Below are 19,738 nucleotides of genomic sequence, written 5' to 3'. Positions count from 1 at the left end.
TTTACCATTAGACACAGACACGTAAAGCTATTCTATGTGCTTGGTAGTGGACACATTAATATTGTCAAAAAGACATCTGCTCAGTGCTTGTTGTGTGTCATGCTGCCAACAGAGTGGGAAACAGAACAGGGGCTTTTCTACACGTGAGGTACAAGCAACCAATATATACCAGGGCTATCACAAAATAGTTTAATTTGGAAAATAGTGCGCATGTCCACCCACTGTTTCAAAGCTGCTACTCTCAACAATTAACATTTCTTACAAATAAAATCTACGGAGTGGGTAAGGTTAATGAGTTTCCGATAAAGGGGACCAGGGAAGAAGTTCAAACCTCTCCATAGCCTTGGAGTAATTTCTGAATGAAGTCTTAACGTCATGTATCTTTAGAACGGCCCCGTTCTAAAGAGTGGCAAGCCTCTCGCGTCCAGTTAGAGACATCTTGCTTCCGTTACACAGGCCAAAATCGCCTGTCGCACACATCACTTAGGGTGATCTATCAAGCGTGCTCTGAAATATTTAGTTGTAGAATGATATTTGTGATGACATGGTAGTCCATCTCTTATCCATTTAACATTCAGGAAATTCAGCGTTGTGACCATCTCATCCTCAAACTCAGCGATTTGCCAAACTAAAGCAGCTGTCGTACTTGGCTTACGTTATATTTTCTTGATGATAAAAGCCCACTCCAAAAGCCACCAAGCTACAACCTATGAAAACGAATGAGCACTCCACAAATCTGTTAAGTTATTCCACACTCTCATAAAAAGAGCAGCGCTCTTAAGGCTATTTTCCTCCCCTTGCCTCCTGCACATGCTTTTTTTTTTTTTTTTTTTTTTTTCTCTGTCCAGTGGCCTGGTTGGTGTGAGCATTGTCAGGGAGACTTGAAGATACTGCTTGTGTGCAGAGCTCACAAGGCATTGCAGGACTGGCTCTCTGCATCCATATAGCTCCCAAGCTACTTAAATATCCACTCTCGTGGATGCCTACGCAAGCATTTTGTATGCTTGTGCTGTGACTCTGCGTGGGTCTCCTGACCTCAGAGGAATCCCGCTATTCCCTGAACTCTGGGAATAGCAACATGAGGCACAAAGCTCTTTCGCCCTCCCCTGGTGACTGGTACCCCTGGGTCCCAAGAATCTGCAATGCCTCATCTCCCAAGCAGCTAATCAGAGGAGACTGAGAAGATGGGAAAGGATTTGTGGGGAATCAACCTGGAAAGAGCTGGTTTACCCAAGATGATGCCTCTGAAGCTAGGAGCCTTGGTTCTGTGCTTGTATTTACAAAGCCTTGGGAAACTGGAGGGGAAGCAAAGGCATCCAGAATCTAAAATCCTCTGAGATAATTTGTCATTGCCTTGGAAGCCACACCACCAGGCTGCTGTCCTGCGCTGGGGTCAGAGTCCGGGCAGTGCTGTGAGCACCGAGGCTGCAAGTCGCCAGAGCCACCCGGCGCTTCGCGCTCCTGTGGGCTTTGCGCTCTGAAGACGTGTCCCCGCACCATCTTCCCAGACGCTGTGCGGGAGGTCTGAAACAGCCCAGCTGGTGCCTCGAAAGGGAGTTTCTAGAAGCTCCATCTCTGCTGCCTCCCCTCCCCTTCCGATTTGGAATTATAACCCCGCCAGGGAGCTGCCGCAGCTCCACCACAGCCTCCGCCCGCCCTCCGAAGGGACAAGGTGCCACCGACGCCGCTCGCCGCTGGCCGGCCCCGGGGTCTGACCCTAGCGCCGCCGCGGTGTCGCGGATGCTCCGGTGGCGGAGCCGGGGACTCCCCGCCCTTGCGCGCGACCCCGCTGCTGGGCGGGCGGCGCTTGCGGCGGGCAAGGGGCGGGCAGGGCAGCTGGGACTCGTCCGGGGGTAGCCGCCTCCTCTGCATCCCGCCCCGCGCCTCCCGGATCCCCGGCCGCATCCTCCGCCTCTGCCTCCAGCGGCTGCCAGCCTCCTCCTCTCGCCACCCCGGCCTCCCGCCGCCCCCTCCGCCGCGCCCCCGTGACTGTGCCTCGGCGGAGCCGGGAGGAGGGGGCCTGTGGCGCGTCGGCCGCCCCGCTCTGTTCGGCGGGCTTGGCCGGGAGGCGTGCATGCCCCTGCTGCCCGCCGCGCTCATCAGCAGCATGCTCTATTTCCAGATGGTGATCATGGCAGGGACGGTGATGCTGGCGTACTACTTCGAATACACCGACACATTCACCGTGAACGTGCAGGGCTTCTTCTGCCACGACAGCGCCTACCGCAAGCCCTATCCGGGCCCAGAGGACAGCAGCGCGGTGCCCCCGGTGCTCCTCTACTCGCTGGCCGCTGGCGTCCCAGTGCTCGTGGTAAGTCCCGGGCTGCTAGCCCTCTCTTGTCTTCTGCAGGCTGAGGCTCCTCCAGGAGGACCAGGGCACGCCAGCCTTTACCACCTAAGTTCCTCCAACTTGGTGGCAACCCTCTTCCCCCAGAGGACATTCTTCTGGGAAGCGTGGGGGTGGGTGAGAAGGAAGCACCCTTGTCTCTCTCCACACCACCCACCCCTGCACCCTCTGCTGAGCCTGCAGGGCTGGCTGGTTCAAAGACAGGGAAGGGACCTGCAGAAGGTGTTGGGTGGGTGGCAGAGATAGGAAGGGGGTGAAGGGAATAGACTTGATGCATTCTGTGGCCCTGTCTCGCTGGTTGGCCTCCTCTTGGAATTTGGTGGGAAGGGGAGCAGCCGCCTGGGCGGTAGAGGAGTCAGGTGCTGGAATGGGGAAGGGGTCCCTGTCAGTGGGGCAGGGGCACAGGCTCCTGTTTTATCCCCCTCCTTTCTCTCCGGGTGAGAGAGCCAGGTGCACTAAGCTGGAGATTTTGCTCACAAGTGTCTAAAAATGTCTTTGGGCATCCGTAAATGAAGAGGCCTCAGCAACAGGGCTTTGCTGAAAAGCAGAGTGGAGAAGCCTGCATTGCAAGAGCACTTTAGATTTATTTAAAGGTTATCTTCTCCCTGGACAGCGCTCTCTCTATCTCTCTCTCTATTTCTCTCTCTCTCTCTCTCACACACACACACACATACACACACACACCACAGGACATGTAACTGTCGAGCTAATAATTATACCACTATTTGCATATATGAACACAATGCAAAGTTGTTTTGTTTTTGTTGTTGTTTTGTTTTTGTAGGAGATGAATGATGAATGATGTTTTTTTGGAGACTAGCCTCACTATGGTCCCTTCTGGTTCTTTTACATTGACAAAATATCTGAGGTTCCCTTCCCGTGATGCTCCCTCTCCTTTCTTCCCTCCCTCTCCCCCTCTTCCCACATAAGGAATGAGAAGTTAGAGAATGAAAAGGGAAGGGAACTTGAGCTTTTATTTTGCATAACTGACCTTGTGAATTGTGATTGTGAATAAATGTATCAGCTGCATCCATTTAAAAAAAAAATCTTTTCCTTAGTCTTCTGGGTAGTGATTTAAGAATTTTCAAAATAAAAAAAAGTTCTTGTCACAAAACCGGGACAGCACAAACAAAGCAAGCAGGTTCTTTCTAGCTTCAAAGTGACTCTGTTTCTTACACCAGCAAACAGATTGTTTTAACCTCAGCTCCACTGCAAAGATTGGGGATGTGTTAAGACTTCCTTTTCTCTGAAAGTCTTTACTTTGCTTTTGTTTTTGACATTGGATTCGCTAAAATGTGTCAGAAATCCTCAATCCAGTTTAAAGCTCCAGTTCTCCCTATCTCTCAGTTTGAAAAGTTGCCAGAGCAAAAGCTGGCCTGGTTTCTGGGGACTTTTTGACTTTGCAGATTCTGGGTTTTCAGGCACATGCTTTCTAGGAGCCTAAATAGCCTAGAGAATTTTTTTAAAGGAAAAAAAATTAAAGGAAAATGCCAATTGCTTTTGGGTCATTGATTTACTTGCAGCCACAATCAATAATGTCTGTGATTCCTATCTCTGTGATAGGCATTCAGTCTCTTCAATGAGATAGCACTTGTCACTTTCAAACCATCCATTCTCGGAGGCAGGTGCCAGTTTAGAGTTGAGAGCATATTGGTCCAGGATTTGGGTGACTCCTCACTTAGAGGAGACCTAGGGACAACCTAATGGGGGTTATAGGAAGCTGATTACCACTAAGGTAAACTGAACTGCTGTAGTCATGTGCATTTAAGGACCAGCCTTCCAAGAGATCTTACCTCTTCCTGGATTAGAGGGAAGACTGGAAATATCTTTAAACGATAGCAAAAGGCAGATCTGCCTGGTGTTCAAATACCTAGAGGACTAGTGCCAAATGCCATGATCCAGCTGCTTCCAAAGAACAGATCTGAAAAATGGGAGCACGCTCCTGGGGCTGGCAGGAGACACAGAAAAACGCAGAGATATGTGAAAGGGAGGCTCCAACTTTGCCTACTTGTTTTGACCTTTACTTATCAGATAGGCTGTCTAGGTTTAAGAAACAATGTGAAGAGAAGGAAGTCTTGAGGTTTTGATGGCCGGACTTCCTTTTCTGCTCCTAGGAATAGTACATTCTATCACCATATGATGAACAAAAACAGCAATGGTGGCTCTCCCTCATTCTTCTCTAGAACATGGCCTTAAGGCACACCCTTTTCTCAGGAGAATAGAAACATCAGCAATAGCCTACCCCAGGGGAGTTAATACTTCATTCTTGGATATTTGGGTATGTTTTCCACATAGCGTGGTGTGGATATACACTAATGTTTGCATCATCTCTGAGATCCACCAATATTATTTTCATGAATCATTTTGCTTTAAAATCAATTTTATTATTTTATGTTTATGGGTACTTTGTCTACATGTATGCCTCTGTACCACGTTCATGCCTTGTGCCCAAGGAGCCAAGAAGGTATCAGATCCCTGGAACTGGAGTTACAAACAGTTGTGAGTTGCCATGTGGGTACTGGGAATTGGACCCAGGTCCTCTTGAAGAGCCAGCAATGTTCTTAATCATGGAGCCATATCTCTAGCCCTTTCATAAAAACATGTTGGGAAACAGGGAGCCAAGGTCAAGAACCAAAGTTAAAATGTTACCCTAATACCCTAGTAATTTTAACCCTAGTCGATCAGTCTTCTAAGCTTGTACTTTTTCTGTTATAATGTATAAATTCGGTCTGCTCAAAAAATTGTTATTATAATTCAGTGTTTCAAACCTTTCTCTTGTGTTACATTTAATATATTTTTAACATTAAAGTTTGTATTTATTTATTTGTTTACATAGTTTTTAATATGTGTTCCTACCCTGGAGGGTGATTTTGGAAAATTATTGTCCTCAACATTTCAACCCGTGAATTATTTTTTATTTGTCCCAAAATTTAAAAGCCTGTACTTTTTGGTTTGCATTACATTTATTTATTTCCCTATTTATTTATGGGCAGTAAGGCAGGATCTTTCTATATATAGTAAGGAGGCTGAGACTTGTAAACCTTAATCTTCAGATTCCAGGCACATGACTTTACATGGTTGACTCGTAAGACTGGAAATGCCACTAGCTGTGAATCCTTGAACAATTTTTTAAGCTTATTAATTCTCAGTTCTTTCAGTCACAAGGTTTACATATTAAATAATTTGTAATATGCAAATATCCTTCTTGGCTCATGATCAATATTCTTTTACAGGTCATTGACACATATGTTGTATTTTTGTGGTGCTGGGGATTGAACCAATGGACTGAGTACATATGTTCCTAGCCCAGGATTATTAGTAATAAAATAATGGTCAGGAAAAGTTTATTGAATCTCTGTGTTCTAAACATCTGTCTCTTAGAGTAGCTGCTCTAAGGGTAGTCTCAGACATTAAACTACAGTTGCTGATCTAGGATGTTTGCAGGGTAATTCGGGAAATTAGGCAAACACACTCATGATCGTGTATATGCTTGGCTGGGTGTGGTGGTACTTACCTGTAATAGTAGCATCCAGAGGCTGACGGAGGGGGATCACCAGTGTCAAACTACCTGAACTACATAGTGAGTTGAAGATTAATCTTGATGACAAAATAAGACCCTGTATCCACAAAACAAAAACAAGCAAAATGGCTAGGAATATAGTATAGTTCCAGATTTTGTTTGCTTAGTGTGTTCAAGGCCTTGAGTTTAGTTTCTGTCACTACAAAAATACTTTCATTTATATACATATATATATATTCATAGATATAGATATAGATACGAAGGTGACACAGGGAAGAACAAGAACCTTTTTTTTGGAAGGCTGAAGGAAGACTTTGTGGGAATGGTTGCATTGTTGAGAGTGCTTTAAGAAAAACAATACAACTTTGTCTTTTTCACAAATTAAATGGTTTATACACCCTTTGAAAATGGTGCTGTACAGACTGCTCTGTATAGCACTTGTCAAAGCAGATTATAAAATACATAAGATATGAATTTAAAAGGTGACCTTGATTTAATTCACCAAGTACCTGTGTGAATACTAGGAAAGTGTTGGGCTGCTGAGCTACATTTCCCAGCCCTCGGGATGTGTATTCAGGAGGGAGAGGAATCAGAACTTCTCAGGAGCAGCTTTGTGAGTAAACACCTTTTTAAAACCACTATTGACACACCTTATTTATGTTTGTGGGGAATGGGTTCATGGATGGAGATAAAGACTGAATCACATTTAGGAGTTTCTTTTAGTATCTCAGCAGTGGATTAATGATATAATCCAATCCAATGGGTGGTAATTTGGAACCCTTTGGGGGTGGGCAGGAGGAAATCGAGAGTTTTTCTATTAACAAAACTTGCACCAAAGGTCATTTTAAATTCCATGGCTGGGTCATGCAATGCTATTCCAATAGTGTTTTAAAGGAAAGTAACACAGCTTTCGCTTTCTTAGAAAAAAATGACACGGCTTATAAACTCTTTGAAAATGGTATTATATAGATTGATCTCTATAACATTTATCAAAGCAGATTGTAAAATACATATGGATTTAAGCTTAATAGGTGACCTTGGTTTTCACTAATTAAAGGAATTGGTGGTTGGAATGGCCTTTCCTCCCCCAATTTGGACGTATCCTTCATTAGATTTCTCAGCAACATCTATTATGGGGTAAAGATGATTGTAGGCTATGTATCTTCATGGAGTCAAAATCCAGATTTAAAACAAACAAGTGAACAAAGTATCAGGCACTAACCAGCGTGGCTCATGGCAAGGTGCAGAGCTGGCTTGAAGGTTGGGATCTGCACTGGTGATGTTTAAGAACTCTATTTCTCCATCAGTACCACTGGCCCTTGAGACTTGGGTTTGAGGGGTGTGCCCACAGATTCACTCCAAGTTTGGTGGAGGCAGATGGTGACAGACAGTAATTTTCTCCTCTGTGATCTTCCTTTTATAAAGCCTTGCCTTGGAAAAACCACTTCTGTGATGTGCTTCAGGAGACAACAGAGATAAGGGTGTTACTTGACTCTGTACTCTTGGTCTGTACTAATCAGCCAGCTGCTTTGACCAAAATTTCTTATTTCATAAACCAGAGGGAAAAAAAACAAACATAATTTCTGGCTGGACAGAGTGGCTTATGCCTGTAATCCCCCAAAGGCAGGTAGATCTCTGTGAGTTCCAGGCCAGCCTCGTCTACATAGTGGTCTATATAGCAGGGCCGCCCAAAATTCCTACTGAGATCATATTTAAATAAAAATGAGAAAGATAAGAAGCCAAACAAAACCAAAATAACCCAAACAACGTCTAGCTCCTGGGTTATTAATACACTCAAAAGTTCAGAATCAGGATTCTCCTCCTGGAGTTGAAGTGTAGGTGACCATTTTCCAGTTGAAGGAACTTGTGGCTGTGTATCTCTCTGCCTGTGTTTCTTCCGTGATAAAATGGAGGTGATGTGAGACTTGGCATCGTGGGGTTATTGTGAATATGAAATTGGTTGATATGGTAAAGTATCCGAATAGTGGCCCTTTTTCTACATCATGAATTGCTTTATCCAGTGCCGCTGTGAGAGCGCTTTCTTCAGACCCACGTCCCAACCTTGTAGCCATTTTATCAAAGGCATCTGAGATGTTTAGTGAGGAATCTTTATTCCAGAATGTTGTTATTTAAGTTCATTAATACAGCTCATTTCCACAACACAATTACGAGAGTGACTGAGACATAGGGAGGTTGGATGGACAAATGCAGATTCTCAGGGTGACAGTGCCGTTCTCCAAAACCTGTGTATGTTACCTCTTTTGATAAATACCTTTCCTCTGACATGTTAACTAGTCTGTCAATTTTTTTTTTGTATTTTTTTTTTGTTGTTGTTATAATGATTCAATCCCAGAAAGTCAACATTTTTCTCAAGCTCTTTGTCCTGGATTTCAGTTTTCCTGGTTGGATGGTAAACTGTGTGCCGTGTTGCAGAGAATGGTTTCCATGTGTGAGGTAGGGAACTGTTCTGTTTCCTGTTCAGCTTGGAAGTGTTGCAGAGAGGTGGGTGGCAGCAGAAGGGATTCGGAGTTGTGTTGTTCTGATTTGAGGCATGGCTATTATCTCAGCAGCACACCCTGAGCCCAAGCTGCAGGCACCCACATTTAAGGAGCGCCACGATCTCCTTCTAGATTTACAATCTGTGGTGCTGGAGAGGTGAGATTCCCTGAGGCGTGTTTCTTAAAATAAGGAAGATGACACTAGATTCTGCAATGCCACGAATGCAAGGGAAGTGGATGAATGTGTACACACACAAGCAAAGTTTAAGACATACTTTTTTTTTTTTTTCAATGCAGTTTATTCAGGAACCTTGAACAATCATCTGACCCTGGGTAAAGCCAGCCCACTTTAAATAGCCTCTGGGTAGCCAACCTCAGCATGCCACGTGGGCAATGCAGATAGGTCCACATACATGGAAGCAAGCATACTTTTAAGAGTTTGTAAATGAACTGCTTTTGGGGGAAAGGTCTGTGGGTCTGTGGGTCTGTGGGAAGCTCTCTGAGCGCCTTTTGTTTTTCTTTACTAATTCCCACTCACATCCATTCATTCACATTCCCCTTTTCCATTTTTTTCTCTCTTTCCTTCCCCTTTCTATTTTTAAAAATGTTCTCTTTGCCCCTCTTTTTCTTTCTTTTTTTTTTTTTTTATTCATCACCACTTACTTTCATACTAATAAGGAAATGTGACAGGAAGCAGAATCACAGCTAGGTTTCTCCTGCTTTTTTCTTTTATTCTATATTCCTTCCCTCTCTTTCGCTTCTCTCCTCCCTCTAGCTGTCACCTTCAAACCATCCTTGTACTTCTTGGAGACAGCTACCCTCACTGAGTTACGTGGACTTACTCCTCCCTGTCTTTCAAAGCTTTTCTGAGTAGCAGATTGATGAGAAAGAAAGCAAGACAATTGTCATTTTATAAGGTGCAATGAAGACACAGGATTCACCATGTCCCACAGACTGTGTGTGTACTCGGTCCTTGGCCATGGCTGGCATTATCTGTAGTTCTATTTTGACAGATTTATGTATGTATATTGTGATATAAAAAATGGATATGACTTTTACACCTTTTTATTGATTTTCCTGTATAAAGAATGGCATAGCTAAAGAAATAGCACTGTAGACTATTACTGTAGCATGTAAAGTTGTTTTCTAAAATATTTCAATAGCTTTAAGTATTTTCAAGATTATTATTGAGAATCATCTTGCTCATTTCCGTCATTTTAAGTCAATGTAGTTTCGGTGGAGTACAGGAATGCCAGTGTTTACCCCGTTAAGCAGAAATCTGTAGACTTTTTGAATGATAACAAGACATCTACCATGTACTAGGTACAGCTATTGACCAGACTTCAAATAAGAATAAGGAATAACCCCCACTCTTCAACAATTCAGACCATATGAGGAAAAAAAATACACCTCTAAGCCCCAGTTCTCTTGTCTACAAAACAGACATAAGAATACTTAACATGCTCTCTTACATGAATTAAAAAGATGTCTGTGCTAAGCGTTCAGTTGGTGGTAGCTGCTCTTCTACCATAAAGCCAGCTAGTCTTATTGGGAGCACTGAGTAAAAATGACATCAGGCATACTTAATCATTTTTGAATGAATGAGGTAAGCCATTTACTGTTCCGATTAATTCTTTCAGATAGTGTGTGCTTGGCACCTCTAGAGAGCTTTAGCAATTTGCTTCAGTTGGTAAATGACACGTTGAAAATCTGAACCTATTACTTCAAGTCCAGTGCTGTGGGAGCTACACAGAGTTGGCCACTAATTTGTTTCATAGCGTAAATGCTTGCTTCCCTATTAGTAGAGAAGTGCTAAAGCATATTGAGTTAATATCAATGTGTTCTTTGCCATACACCCATAAATGTAGAAGGCCAGTTAACAAAAAAAATTGAAAAAAAAAACTAAACCTTGAAAAGGGGAGTTTAAAAATCTATGTACAAATATCGGAATTCTCTTTCTATCTAAAATCACACTAGCCAGCAGGACTTGATTTCCTTAGATCTACCATCTCCTTTATTTATATGACAGAGTAGGCTCTGACGTCAGAACAATGACCCTTACCTGAAGTTAGGAAGGTCCTTTAAACAGGCTTTGGAAACTCATGGAATATTATTGGGATGGAAGATATTTTAAAATATGTGAAATGGAATTATATCAGTACTGTTTAAACTATTTCTGAGAATGCCAGTTTTCACTCAGCAGGCTGGTTACTTTTTTAGTCTTATTATGACAGATGTAGTTTGAGAATCATTGTCAGCAGAATTACCATTTTTGAAGGGATAAAAACAGAATTTAGATTTTTTTTTCAAAACAGGTACATTAAAAAATTTAAGACAGATTTTGGGATACCTATTTTACATGGAAAGAACATGCATGCATGAGTGTCCGTGTGTGTCTGTGTTCAGAGTTTTTATAAATTCAGTTTTATATCTTCTGTGTCTCGCCTCTCTGATGCCTCTCCTATTCAAAATCAGCTTCCTAGCACATTCCTTGCAGTTCAGATAGTAATCCCCTTGCTCAGATCTCTTGGACTTTACAAGTTGGATATGAATTATTACGACACTAAAATAATTTGTGTTGTAGGTTTTAATGCATTGTTATTATTCATATTTCCATCATTAGCTTTGGGCATTTCCAAGTCAGAATCTTGTAAACTGACTTCTGCCAGTTTTGTTTTGCTGAATATGTAGACAGTTTTTGATAAATAAGCTATCAAGGCACCCATGGAAGTTGCAGTGATGAAGTTATAATGAATTTTAATTCAAAAACTGGACAAATTCTGCTGAGCCTTCAGTAATTTAATAGCTTTCCATTACAGCAAGCTGAAATGTCCAAATATCTTGCAAGTTCCATGAAGCCTCTGCTTTTTTTCCTCAGAGATGTTTTTAGATTAATGTAGTGCTATATGAAGGGTCAGCACAGTAAAGGTGGGATTTGTGTCATTGACAGAGTCTAAACCAACAATACTTGGTTTTTTGTGGGTTCATCAAGATTAAACCAAGATTAGGGAATGGGGTCTAAACCACACCAGAGGCTTAATTCTTGCTCATTCTGTCATAAGAATATAAGTTCATTCACATTGCTTGAATTTTTTTTTCTTTCACCAGTCAAGGTACATTTTTAGCAATTCATCATGATAATTAAAAGTCATTCTTTTCATCAATATAGAAAATCTTTTTTTTTCTATCCTCATTGGTAATTAAGTCAGTCGTTAATTAACATGCAGATAACAAAGAGGCTTTTGGCAACTTCTTTGAAATAACAGGACCCGTTTTAATGTTCTGTCACTGTGACAACATACCTGAGAGGACTAGCATGAAGCAAAGAAGGATTTAGCTTGATTTGTGGTTTTAGTCCGTAGTGGCTTGGTTTCTGGGCTTGAAGAATGAGGGGGGAGGCAGTGCATTGAAGCGCAAGTACATAAAAGCACAAAGCAACTTAACTCACATGGGCCAGGCAGCAAAGAAAGAGTGTTTGCACTTATAACAAAGCCCTACTCCAAAAAGCCATTGAGTTATCACTTCAGCAATAGATGATATTCATGAGCTCCCAGCCCTCATGGTCCCATCATGTTCTAAAGGCCCCACCTCTGTACACTGTTGCATTAGGGACCAAAGACTTCCACACACTATTAGGGGACATTCATGAACAAAATCACAACCTAAGTTGTGACTTCTCTGGACTTTGAACTTGGCTAACATTTTACCTGGACAGCCCTGGAAGAGGTAGAGCCTCGGTAAGCTTATATGTACTCAGACAAGCCTCACCCATCATCCTAAGCTCAACGGTCAATGCCATAACTTAGGGACTGGTTCTTCTTTAACCCATTACTTCTCGAACATATACTCGAGATACCTTACCTAAGCGGAATGCGTGATTGCATGTCTGATAGCCACTTTCTTACTTTGTTAACCGGTGAGATGCCCATTCATTTCCCGAGAATGGACATTGTGCTTCACACACCATGAAGAGATCAAGTGCAAACGTGGTAATAGAAAGCAGGTCTATGAACCCTCTCTTCAACCACCCTGTGCTTCCTTCTCTCCTCTCAGATTTTCTTGCTCTGAACAAATACGTGATGAATAGCTTTTATAGGCAGCATACTTTGAAATGAGGGCTTGAAGATTCAATTAGTTGTTGCAAATACCAAAACTAGGGGATAAAGTCTCAACTATATTCCAAAGCAAATTTGGAAACAGTTGGCACATTATTGGGTAGTGATGTAATCACATTGCTGACATATCTGCATATTACTGAGGTAACCTGTGGCTTTTGCCTTCTAATAGAGGTCAGTTTTGTGTTGATATATCCCAAACCTCTGTGTGCTTCTCATGCGTTCAACAGTGACAGCAGAAACTGTGCTTTGTTGCAATCTCCATTTTAGGCTTAGCACCCTCTCAGCTGGGGCACATAGAAGCATCTTGTATTTGCAGAGACCTCATCAAAGCAGAATGTCATGATGTCGCAGACACTGAAGCCTACCAGTCTCAGAGAGAGGCCGCACCTGGGGATTCATCTTGGAATTTCAAATGAACCCCTGACATTTTCAATTGAAAAGAAAAAAATAAATAAACCAGTATCACTTGGCTAGTGACAATGACCTCTTCCTTCCCATGTGCCTGGGGAGTATTTGCTCACTCACTAAAATGAATGAAGACTCTTAGTTATAACTACGTGACACCCTGTTGGTCTTTCACAAAGGCACGTTTGTTTCTTCTTCTTTCTGGTTTCTCATCACATGGTTACTTGGGGTCCCCTTGTTTTTCTGGGTGAAGTCTGGAATACAGATATCAGCCTCTAGAAGATGCTTTATTCAAGCCACACAATCAGCCTCTTTTTGGCACTGCAGTTTTGGAAAAGTTTTGTGAATTCAGTGTGAAATTGAACATGCATCCTCACAGCTAGACCTCTTCAGTTATGAAAGAGTCACTTAGGAGCCTTTTTTTTTGTCTGTTAATTTTCTAATGAGTTGCCAGAGAGATGAAGTGACATGTTCAAGGCCACTCAGCTAATGAGAAGATTGCACAGACAGCTAATGTTTAGAACACTTAATGCCTATTCAGCATTGTTGCAGTACTAACTTAGCCTTCCTCTCAAACAGGGTTGATCTTATTGTATCTCAACTTACAGATGAGAAAGCTAAGGCTCAGGACGAGTGACCAGCTAACCCATGACACACAGTATGGAAGTGGTATGCCTTGATTGGATGCTTCTCTTGTTCTGATTTGGAATTCTCTTGAAAAGGTGAAGCCCGCCTTTGTCTAATCTCCCTGTTTTATAGTGTCATTTTGGAAAGGGAAATAGACAATGTTCATTTATGTTTACTTTTTTTTCTTATGAATTGTACTGTTGACCCAAAAGATTCTACTTAATAGTGTGTTTATTCTTTTTCTTTCTTTCTTTCTTTCTTTCTTTCTTTCTTTCTTTCTTTCTTTCTTTCTTTCTTTCTTTCTTTTCTTTCCATATTTATTCTTATTTATTACAATTTATTCACTTTGTATCATAGCTGTAGCTCCCTCCTTCATCCCCTCCCCATCCTGTCCTCCCTCCCTCTTCTCCTCTCGTGCCCTTCCCTCAGTCCACTAATAGGAGAGGTCATCCTCCCTCTGACCCTAGCTTATCAGGTCTCTTCAGGACTGTTTGAGTTGTCTTTCTCTGTGGCCTGGTAAGTTGCTTCCCCCTCAGGGTAGGTGACCAAAGAGTCCACCACTGAGTTCATGTCAGAGACAGCCCTGTTCCACTTACTAGGGAACCCACTTGGAGATTGAGCTGCCATGGGCTACATATGTGCAGGAGTTCTAGGTTAGCTCTATGCATGGCCCTTGGTTGGAGTATCAGTCTCAGAAGAGATCCCTGGGCTGTTTCTTTTTTTTTTTTATCTGTTGCTCCTCTTGTGGTAACACCTGTCCCCTCTAGGTCTTTCTATCTCCCCCTTCTTTCATAAGATTCCCTGCACTCTGCCCAAAGTTTGGTTATGAATCTCAGCATCTGTTTTAATACCCTGCTAGGTAGAGTCTTTCAGAGTCCTGTTCCATGTTTTCTCCGTCTTCAGTTGTCTATCACATTTACCTTTCTGAATGAAGATTTATCATCTTACCCAGGGTCCTCCTTCTTGCTTAGCTTCTTTAGGTATACAGATTTTAGTATGTTTATCCTATATTGTATGTCCAATATCCACTTATAAGTGAGTATTATACCATGTGTGTCTATCTGTCTGGGATACCTCACTCAGGATGATCTTTTCTAGTTCCCAACATTTGCCTAATTTCACGATTTCCTTGTTTTTAATTGCTGAGTAGTACTTCATTGTGTAAATGTACCACAATTTCTGTATCCATTCTTCAGTTGAGGGACATCTGGGTTGTTGCCAAATTCTGGCTACTACAAATAAAGCTGCTACAAACATGGTTGGACAAATATCCTTGCTGTATACTTGAGCAAATAATCAATTAGAGTACTCTTTCAACTGATAAACTCATTCAGCAAATGGCAAGATACAAAATACTAAAAAAATTAGCTCTCATGTATATGAAAAACAAAAGGTCTGAGAAAGAAATTAGCACCCTTCACAATAGCCACAAATAACATAAAATATCTTGGTGTGACTCTAACCAAGCAAGTGAAAGACCAGTTTGAACAAAACTTCAAGTCACTGAAGAAAGAAATTGCAGAAGATATTAGAAGATAGAAAAATCTCTCATGCTCATGGATCAGTAGGATTAACATGGTGAAAATGCTCATCCTGCCAAAATCAATCTACAGATTCAATGCATTTCCCATAAAAACACCAACACAATTCTTTACAGAACTTGAAAGAACAATTCTCAAATCATATGTGTGTTTATACTTAATTAGGATGCAACAAAAGCTGGGGAAAAGACCATTTAAGAAACTAGAGAGATTGCTCTATGTGGGAAGTGCTGGCTGTACATACGTGATGACCTGAGTTAAGATCCTAAGCAGCCATGTAAAAATAGTTGGCATGCATGGTAGCTCAGTATCCAAGTAGGTACCCTAATAAGGAGAACAGGGACTGTTTCTGACATGAACTCAATGGAGGGCTCTTTGACCTCTCCACTCCCCCCAGGGAAGAGCAGCTCTGCTAGGCCACAAAGGAGGACTTTGGAGCTAGTCCTGAAGACACCTGATAAACCAGGGTCAGATGGAAGGGGAGGAGGTCCTCCCCTATCAGTGGACTTGGAAAGGGGCAGGGAGGAGATGAGGGAGGGAGGGTGGGAATGGGACAGAAAGGGAGTGGGATACAGCAGGGATACAAAGTTAACAAACTGTAACTAAAATTTAAAAATATATATATTTGGCATGGTGGTATGTTGGCCTGCAACCCCACTGCTTTGTAGGTGGATACAGGCAGATGCCAGGGGCCTCCCTAGCCAGCTAGCCTAGTCAGTGTAGCAAGCTCCAGGTCTCATGAGAGATCCTGGTTGAAAAATCAAGACAGAGCAATGGAAGAAAAATCTGAGACAAACCTCTCACCTCCTCCACACATGGTTGAGCACACTTTTTCAAACAAGCGTAAAATACAAGGACCAAATATATCCGGGCATAGGGTCTTTTCTGAGACTGACACTCAACCAAGGGCCATCTATGGATATAACCTAGAACTTCTGCTCGGATGTGGCCCATGGTAGCTCAGTAACCAAGTAGTTTTCCAAAGTAAGGGGAACAAGGACTATTTCTAACAGGATCTCAAGGGCAGGCTCTTTGACCTTCCCACCCCCACGCCCCAGGGGAGGAGCAGTCCTGTTAGGCCACAGAGGAGGACTTTGCAGCCAGCCCTGAAGATACCTGATAAAACAGGGTCAAATGAAAGGGGAGGAGGTCCTCCCCTATCAGTGGACTTGGAAAGGGGCAGGGAGGAGACCAGGGAGGGAGTGTGGGGTTGGGGAGGGAATAAGGGAGCAGGATACAGCTGGGACACAGAGTTAACAAAATGTAACTAATAAGAAAAATAAAATTAAAAAAATTAAAAAAATAAAAAATAAATAAAATACATTTTCAGTATTTCAAAAAGTCACAATAAAGAAAATTTATTCTAAACACACACACACACACTCACTTGCAAACTCTCATACACACAAAATGAATGATTACACACACAGACCCATGCACAATCTCATACATACTAAATGAATGAAAGCATGAATAAATAAATAGATAATATTTGAATCTAATATCGTGTTGACTCTATGATACTTTTTCTATTTCCTTTCCTTAAAACATCAATTATTTTCAGCCAAAAGGGAAAGCCATATTTGGAGTTTAGTGGGTAGCCATATAACCATACATTCAGTTTTGGTGCATACATTTTAAATCACTTATACTGTGGTTTTAACATAAATAAACATATTCCTATCATAGAGAATATTGATTCAGCCATGAGATTGTCATCAATCAGGTTTGGAACAAGAGAATGGAAATGTCATTCAAGGGTATAGACATATTTAGGGAAAAGGATAGACATTATATACGTATATCCTGAATTCCTATTTTTAAAGGACACATTGTTCTTAGTGCTAGTCTCTAAACAATAGACACAACTCTTTCCTATACTTGTTGCCTCTTTCTGTGAGCAGGCTGAGACTGGCAGGCAGTTCTCTGCAGTGTTGTGCTCATGATATTCTCCCCGCTCCTCATTTCCATGTATTTACATATCTTCATCCTTAATTTAGGCAGCTTCAAGGCCATCTCTTTGATACCTCTTTCCTTGATGCTTGTAGTCAACTTTGATCTGTTGTTCCATTCATTTATTTTTACATAATGATTGTATTTTTCCTGTTTTATGCACTCTTAATTACAGATAAAGCACCATTTGAGCATAGAATGGGTTTCTTGGGAGAAAACAAGATTTAAGAAAAGAGAAATTCATTGTCCTGAAACAAGGTTACCTTGCTCTCTTACTTGCTTTGCTGCTGATCCTCTTCTGTACCTCGAGATCGAGTCATTTATTTTCTTCTGGCCTATGCTTTACCAGCTATCATGTTTAGAAAGGCCTGAGCTCCAACTAGGGCACAAGACTGATTCCTTGCCCTCTCAGGCACCCTTCCTGTGTAGGAAACAAGGCTGACTATGAGGACGTTCCATCTTAAGATGAAGTAGTGTGTCCCTTTGAATATTGTGCTCCCTGGCCTCTCTCAGGCCTTTGAAGACAAATGGAAGCCCTTCTGTGGCTTCCCATTATTTGAAGTCATTTCTCAGTCTGCCCGACTTTCAGGAATCTGAGGACAGTCCTTACATGCCTTTGGAGTTAAATGTGCTATACTGTTCAGGTGGCTGCCCACAATTGGCAGTGTTTGAGATGTAGTATGTTCTTATGTCCAGCACCAACAGTGTATCTCAGGAGTACTTTCACCCCTGGGTAAGCAGAGCAGGAATTTTCCCTCTTATTATACTACCTTGCTCATGAATACATTAGCCTTGCATAAGCATGGACGCTTCTTATGGTCGGCTACCTCATCTATAACAGAAATAGATTCAGCATCTCCCCATAGACTGACTTCTTGGCTTCCCACACTTTAAGCCTGCGCCTCAGGCAAACCCTTCTAATTGAATTTGACATATTGGAAGCATATGCCTACTAGAACACTTAATTGAATATACAATATATTACATGACCACATGGTTGATTACACATAGAGCTAATCGCATAAAAATTTGTTGACTGTAAAAAGGCTACAAATTCCTATAGAATAACAAATATGTGTTATAAATATATTTGCTTCTTTCTCTCCAATAACCTTTCAAATGGCAGCCGTAAATAATTATTTGTGTGTTTTAAATAATATAATTAATAGAAATTCTTTTTTCTTTTATCCCACTTTTCGCATTAAAATGTGTAAGAATTCCCATAGACAAATACCGTGTATTTCAATTATATCTATCCGCGCATGCTCAGACACTCCCAACAAGTTCCCACCCCAATTCTGGCAACTTCACGCCTCTGCCTTTTGTGTCCAGTGGCGTCTAGTTATTGCTGCTTGTATCCACGTAGGTGTTGTGGGCATTCTGCTAGAACGTGTACAACATTGTAAGGCCACACCCCCCAATAAGAATAACTAGTAACCCTTAACCACCAATTTCTCATCTTCTGTTGGTACATCTTGGGTGTTCCTCCATATTCGTTTTGGAATGGTGACTGGTTTAGTCTTGTTTGGATCTTGTGCATGTAACATCTGCTATGGCTCTGTCACGTCCAGATGATAAGGATTCCAAGAAGTCGTCCAGATTTCTGGATCTTAAAAGTGTTCTCCTATCTCTTCGGCATGTTTTCTGAGCCTTGGGGGTGTGGTGATGGTGATACCCCCCCTCCCCAAGGCCAAGCACTCTGCAGTCAGTCATCTCTGTACTTTGATCAGCTGCAAGCTCCTTTATTAACCATCAGGCATTCTTGTTTATTTAATTTCATTATTCGTTTACTTGAGTGCCTGTCATATGATGCTAAAATGTACTTAAGTGCATTGTCCACTCATAGGTACTTCAGTTGTCAAGCCCCAAGTTCCAGAGAGGTAATATTTTACAGTCATTAATTTTAAATATTTTTCTATGTGTATTCATTTAGCTTGTCATTTAATAAAAGTTATACAGAATGCACTCCAAAAGTAAGCCTTATTTTCTGTAAGTGGAGAATATTTCTAAGTTTTCATTTACAAACCCTTAGCATCATTAATGTTTTGCTCTGTGATCACTATTTATTTCTTTTAAAAATATTTTTTATATAATTACAGTTTATTCACTTTGTATCCCAGATGTAGCCCTCTCTCTCATTCCCTCCCAATCCCACCCTTCCTCCTTCATTTCCTCCCACGCCCCTCTCTAAGTTCACTGTTGGGGAGGTCCTCTTCCCTTTCCCTCTGACTCTAGTTTATCAGGTCTCATCAAGACTGTGTGCATTGTCTTCCTCTATGGCCTGGTAAGGCTGCTCCCTGCTCAGGGGGAGGTAATCAAAGAGACAGCTACTGTTCTTCTTATTAGGGAACCCACTTTGACACTGAGCTGCCATGGGCTATATCTGTGCAGGATTTCTAGGTTATGTCTATAATGGTTCTTGGTTGGTATCAGTCTCAGAAAAGACCCCTGGGCCCAGATATTTTGGTTCTGTGCTCTCCTTGTGGAGCTCCTGTCCCCTTCAGGTCTTTCTATCTCCTCTTTTTTTCATAAGATTCCATGCACTTTGCCCAAAGTTTGGCTATGAGCCTCAGCATCTGCTTTGGTACACTGCTGGGTAGAGTCTTTCAGAGGCCCTCTGTGGTAGGCTCCTGTCCTGTTTCCTGTTTTCTCTCCCTTCTGATGCCCATCCCATTTGCCTTTCTGAGTGAGGATTGATCATCTTGCCTTGGGTCCTCCTTATTAAGTTA

At 41.9% G+C, this 19,738-nt stretch overlaps 1 protein-coding gene across 3 annotated transcripts in view; it reads left to right on the top strand.

Annotated features, from left to right (window-relative positions):
• Nucleotides 1-947: 947 nt before the first annotated feature.
• Plppr5 (phospholipid phosphatase related 5) overlaps nt 948-19,738 on the top strand; it is a 125,623-nt gene continuing 106,832 nt past the window's right edge. The window contains exons 1-2 of one of the 3 annotated variants that reach the window (XM_060392825.1): nt 953-1,672; nt 2,123-2,311. In XM_060392825.1, coding sequence (XP_060248808.1) covers nt 2,123-2,311 — 189 coding nt within the window. In that variant the 5' untranslated portion in view covers nt 953-1,672. Of the gene's footprint in view, nt 2,312-19,738 lie in introns of all 3 variants that reach the window. The other 2 variants (XM_021639261.2, XM_021639252.2) reach the window with 2 other exon arrangements.

The sequence above is a fragment of the Meriones unguiculatus genome, chromosome 10 (genome assembly GCF_030254825.1).
Source record: "Meriones unguiculatus strain TT.TT164.6M chromosome 10, Bangor_MerUng_6.1, whole genome shotgun sequence".
NCBI lineage: Eukaryota > Metazoa > Chordata > Mammalia > Rodentia > Muridae > Meriones > Meriones unguiculatus.
This window is presented reverse-complemented; position numbering and strand designations above follow the sequence as displayed.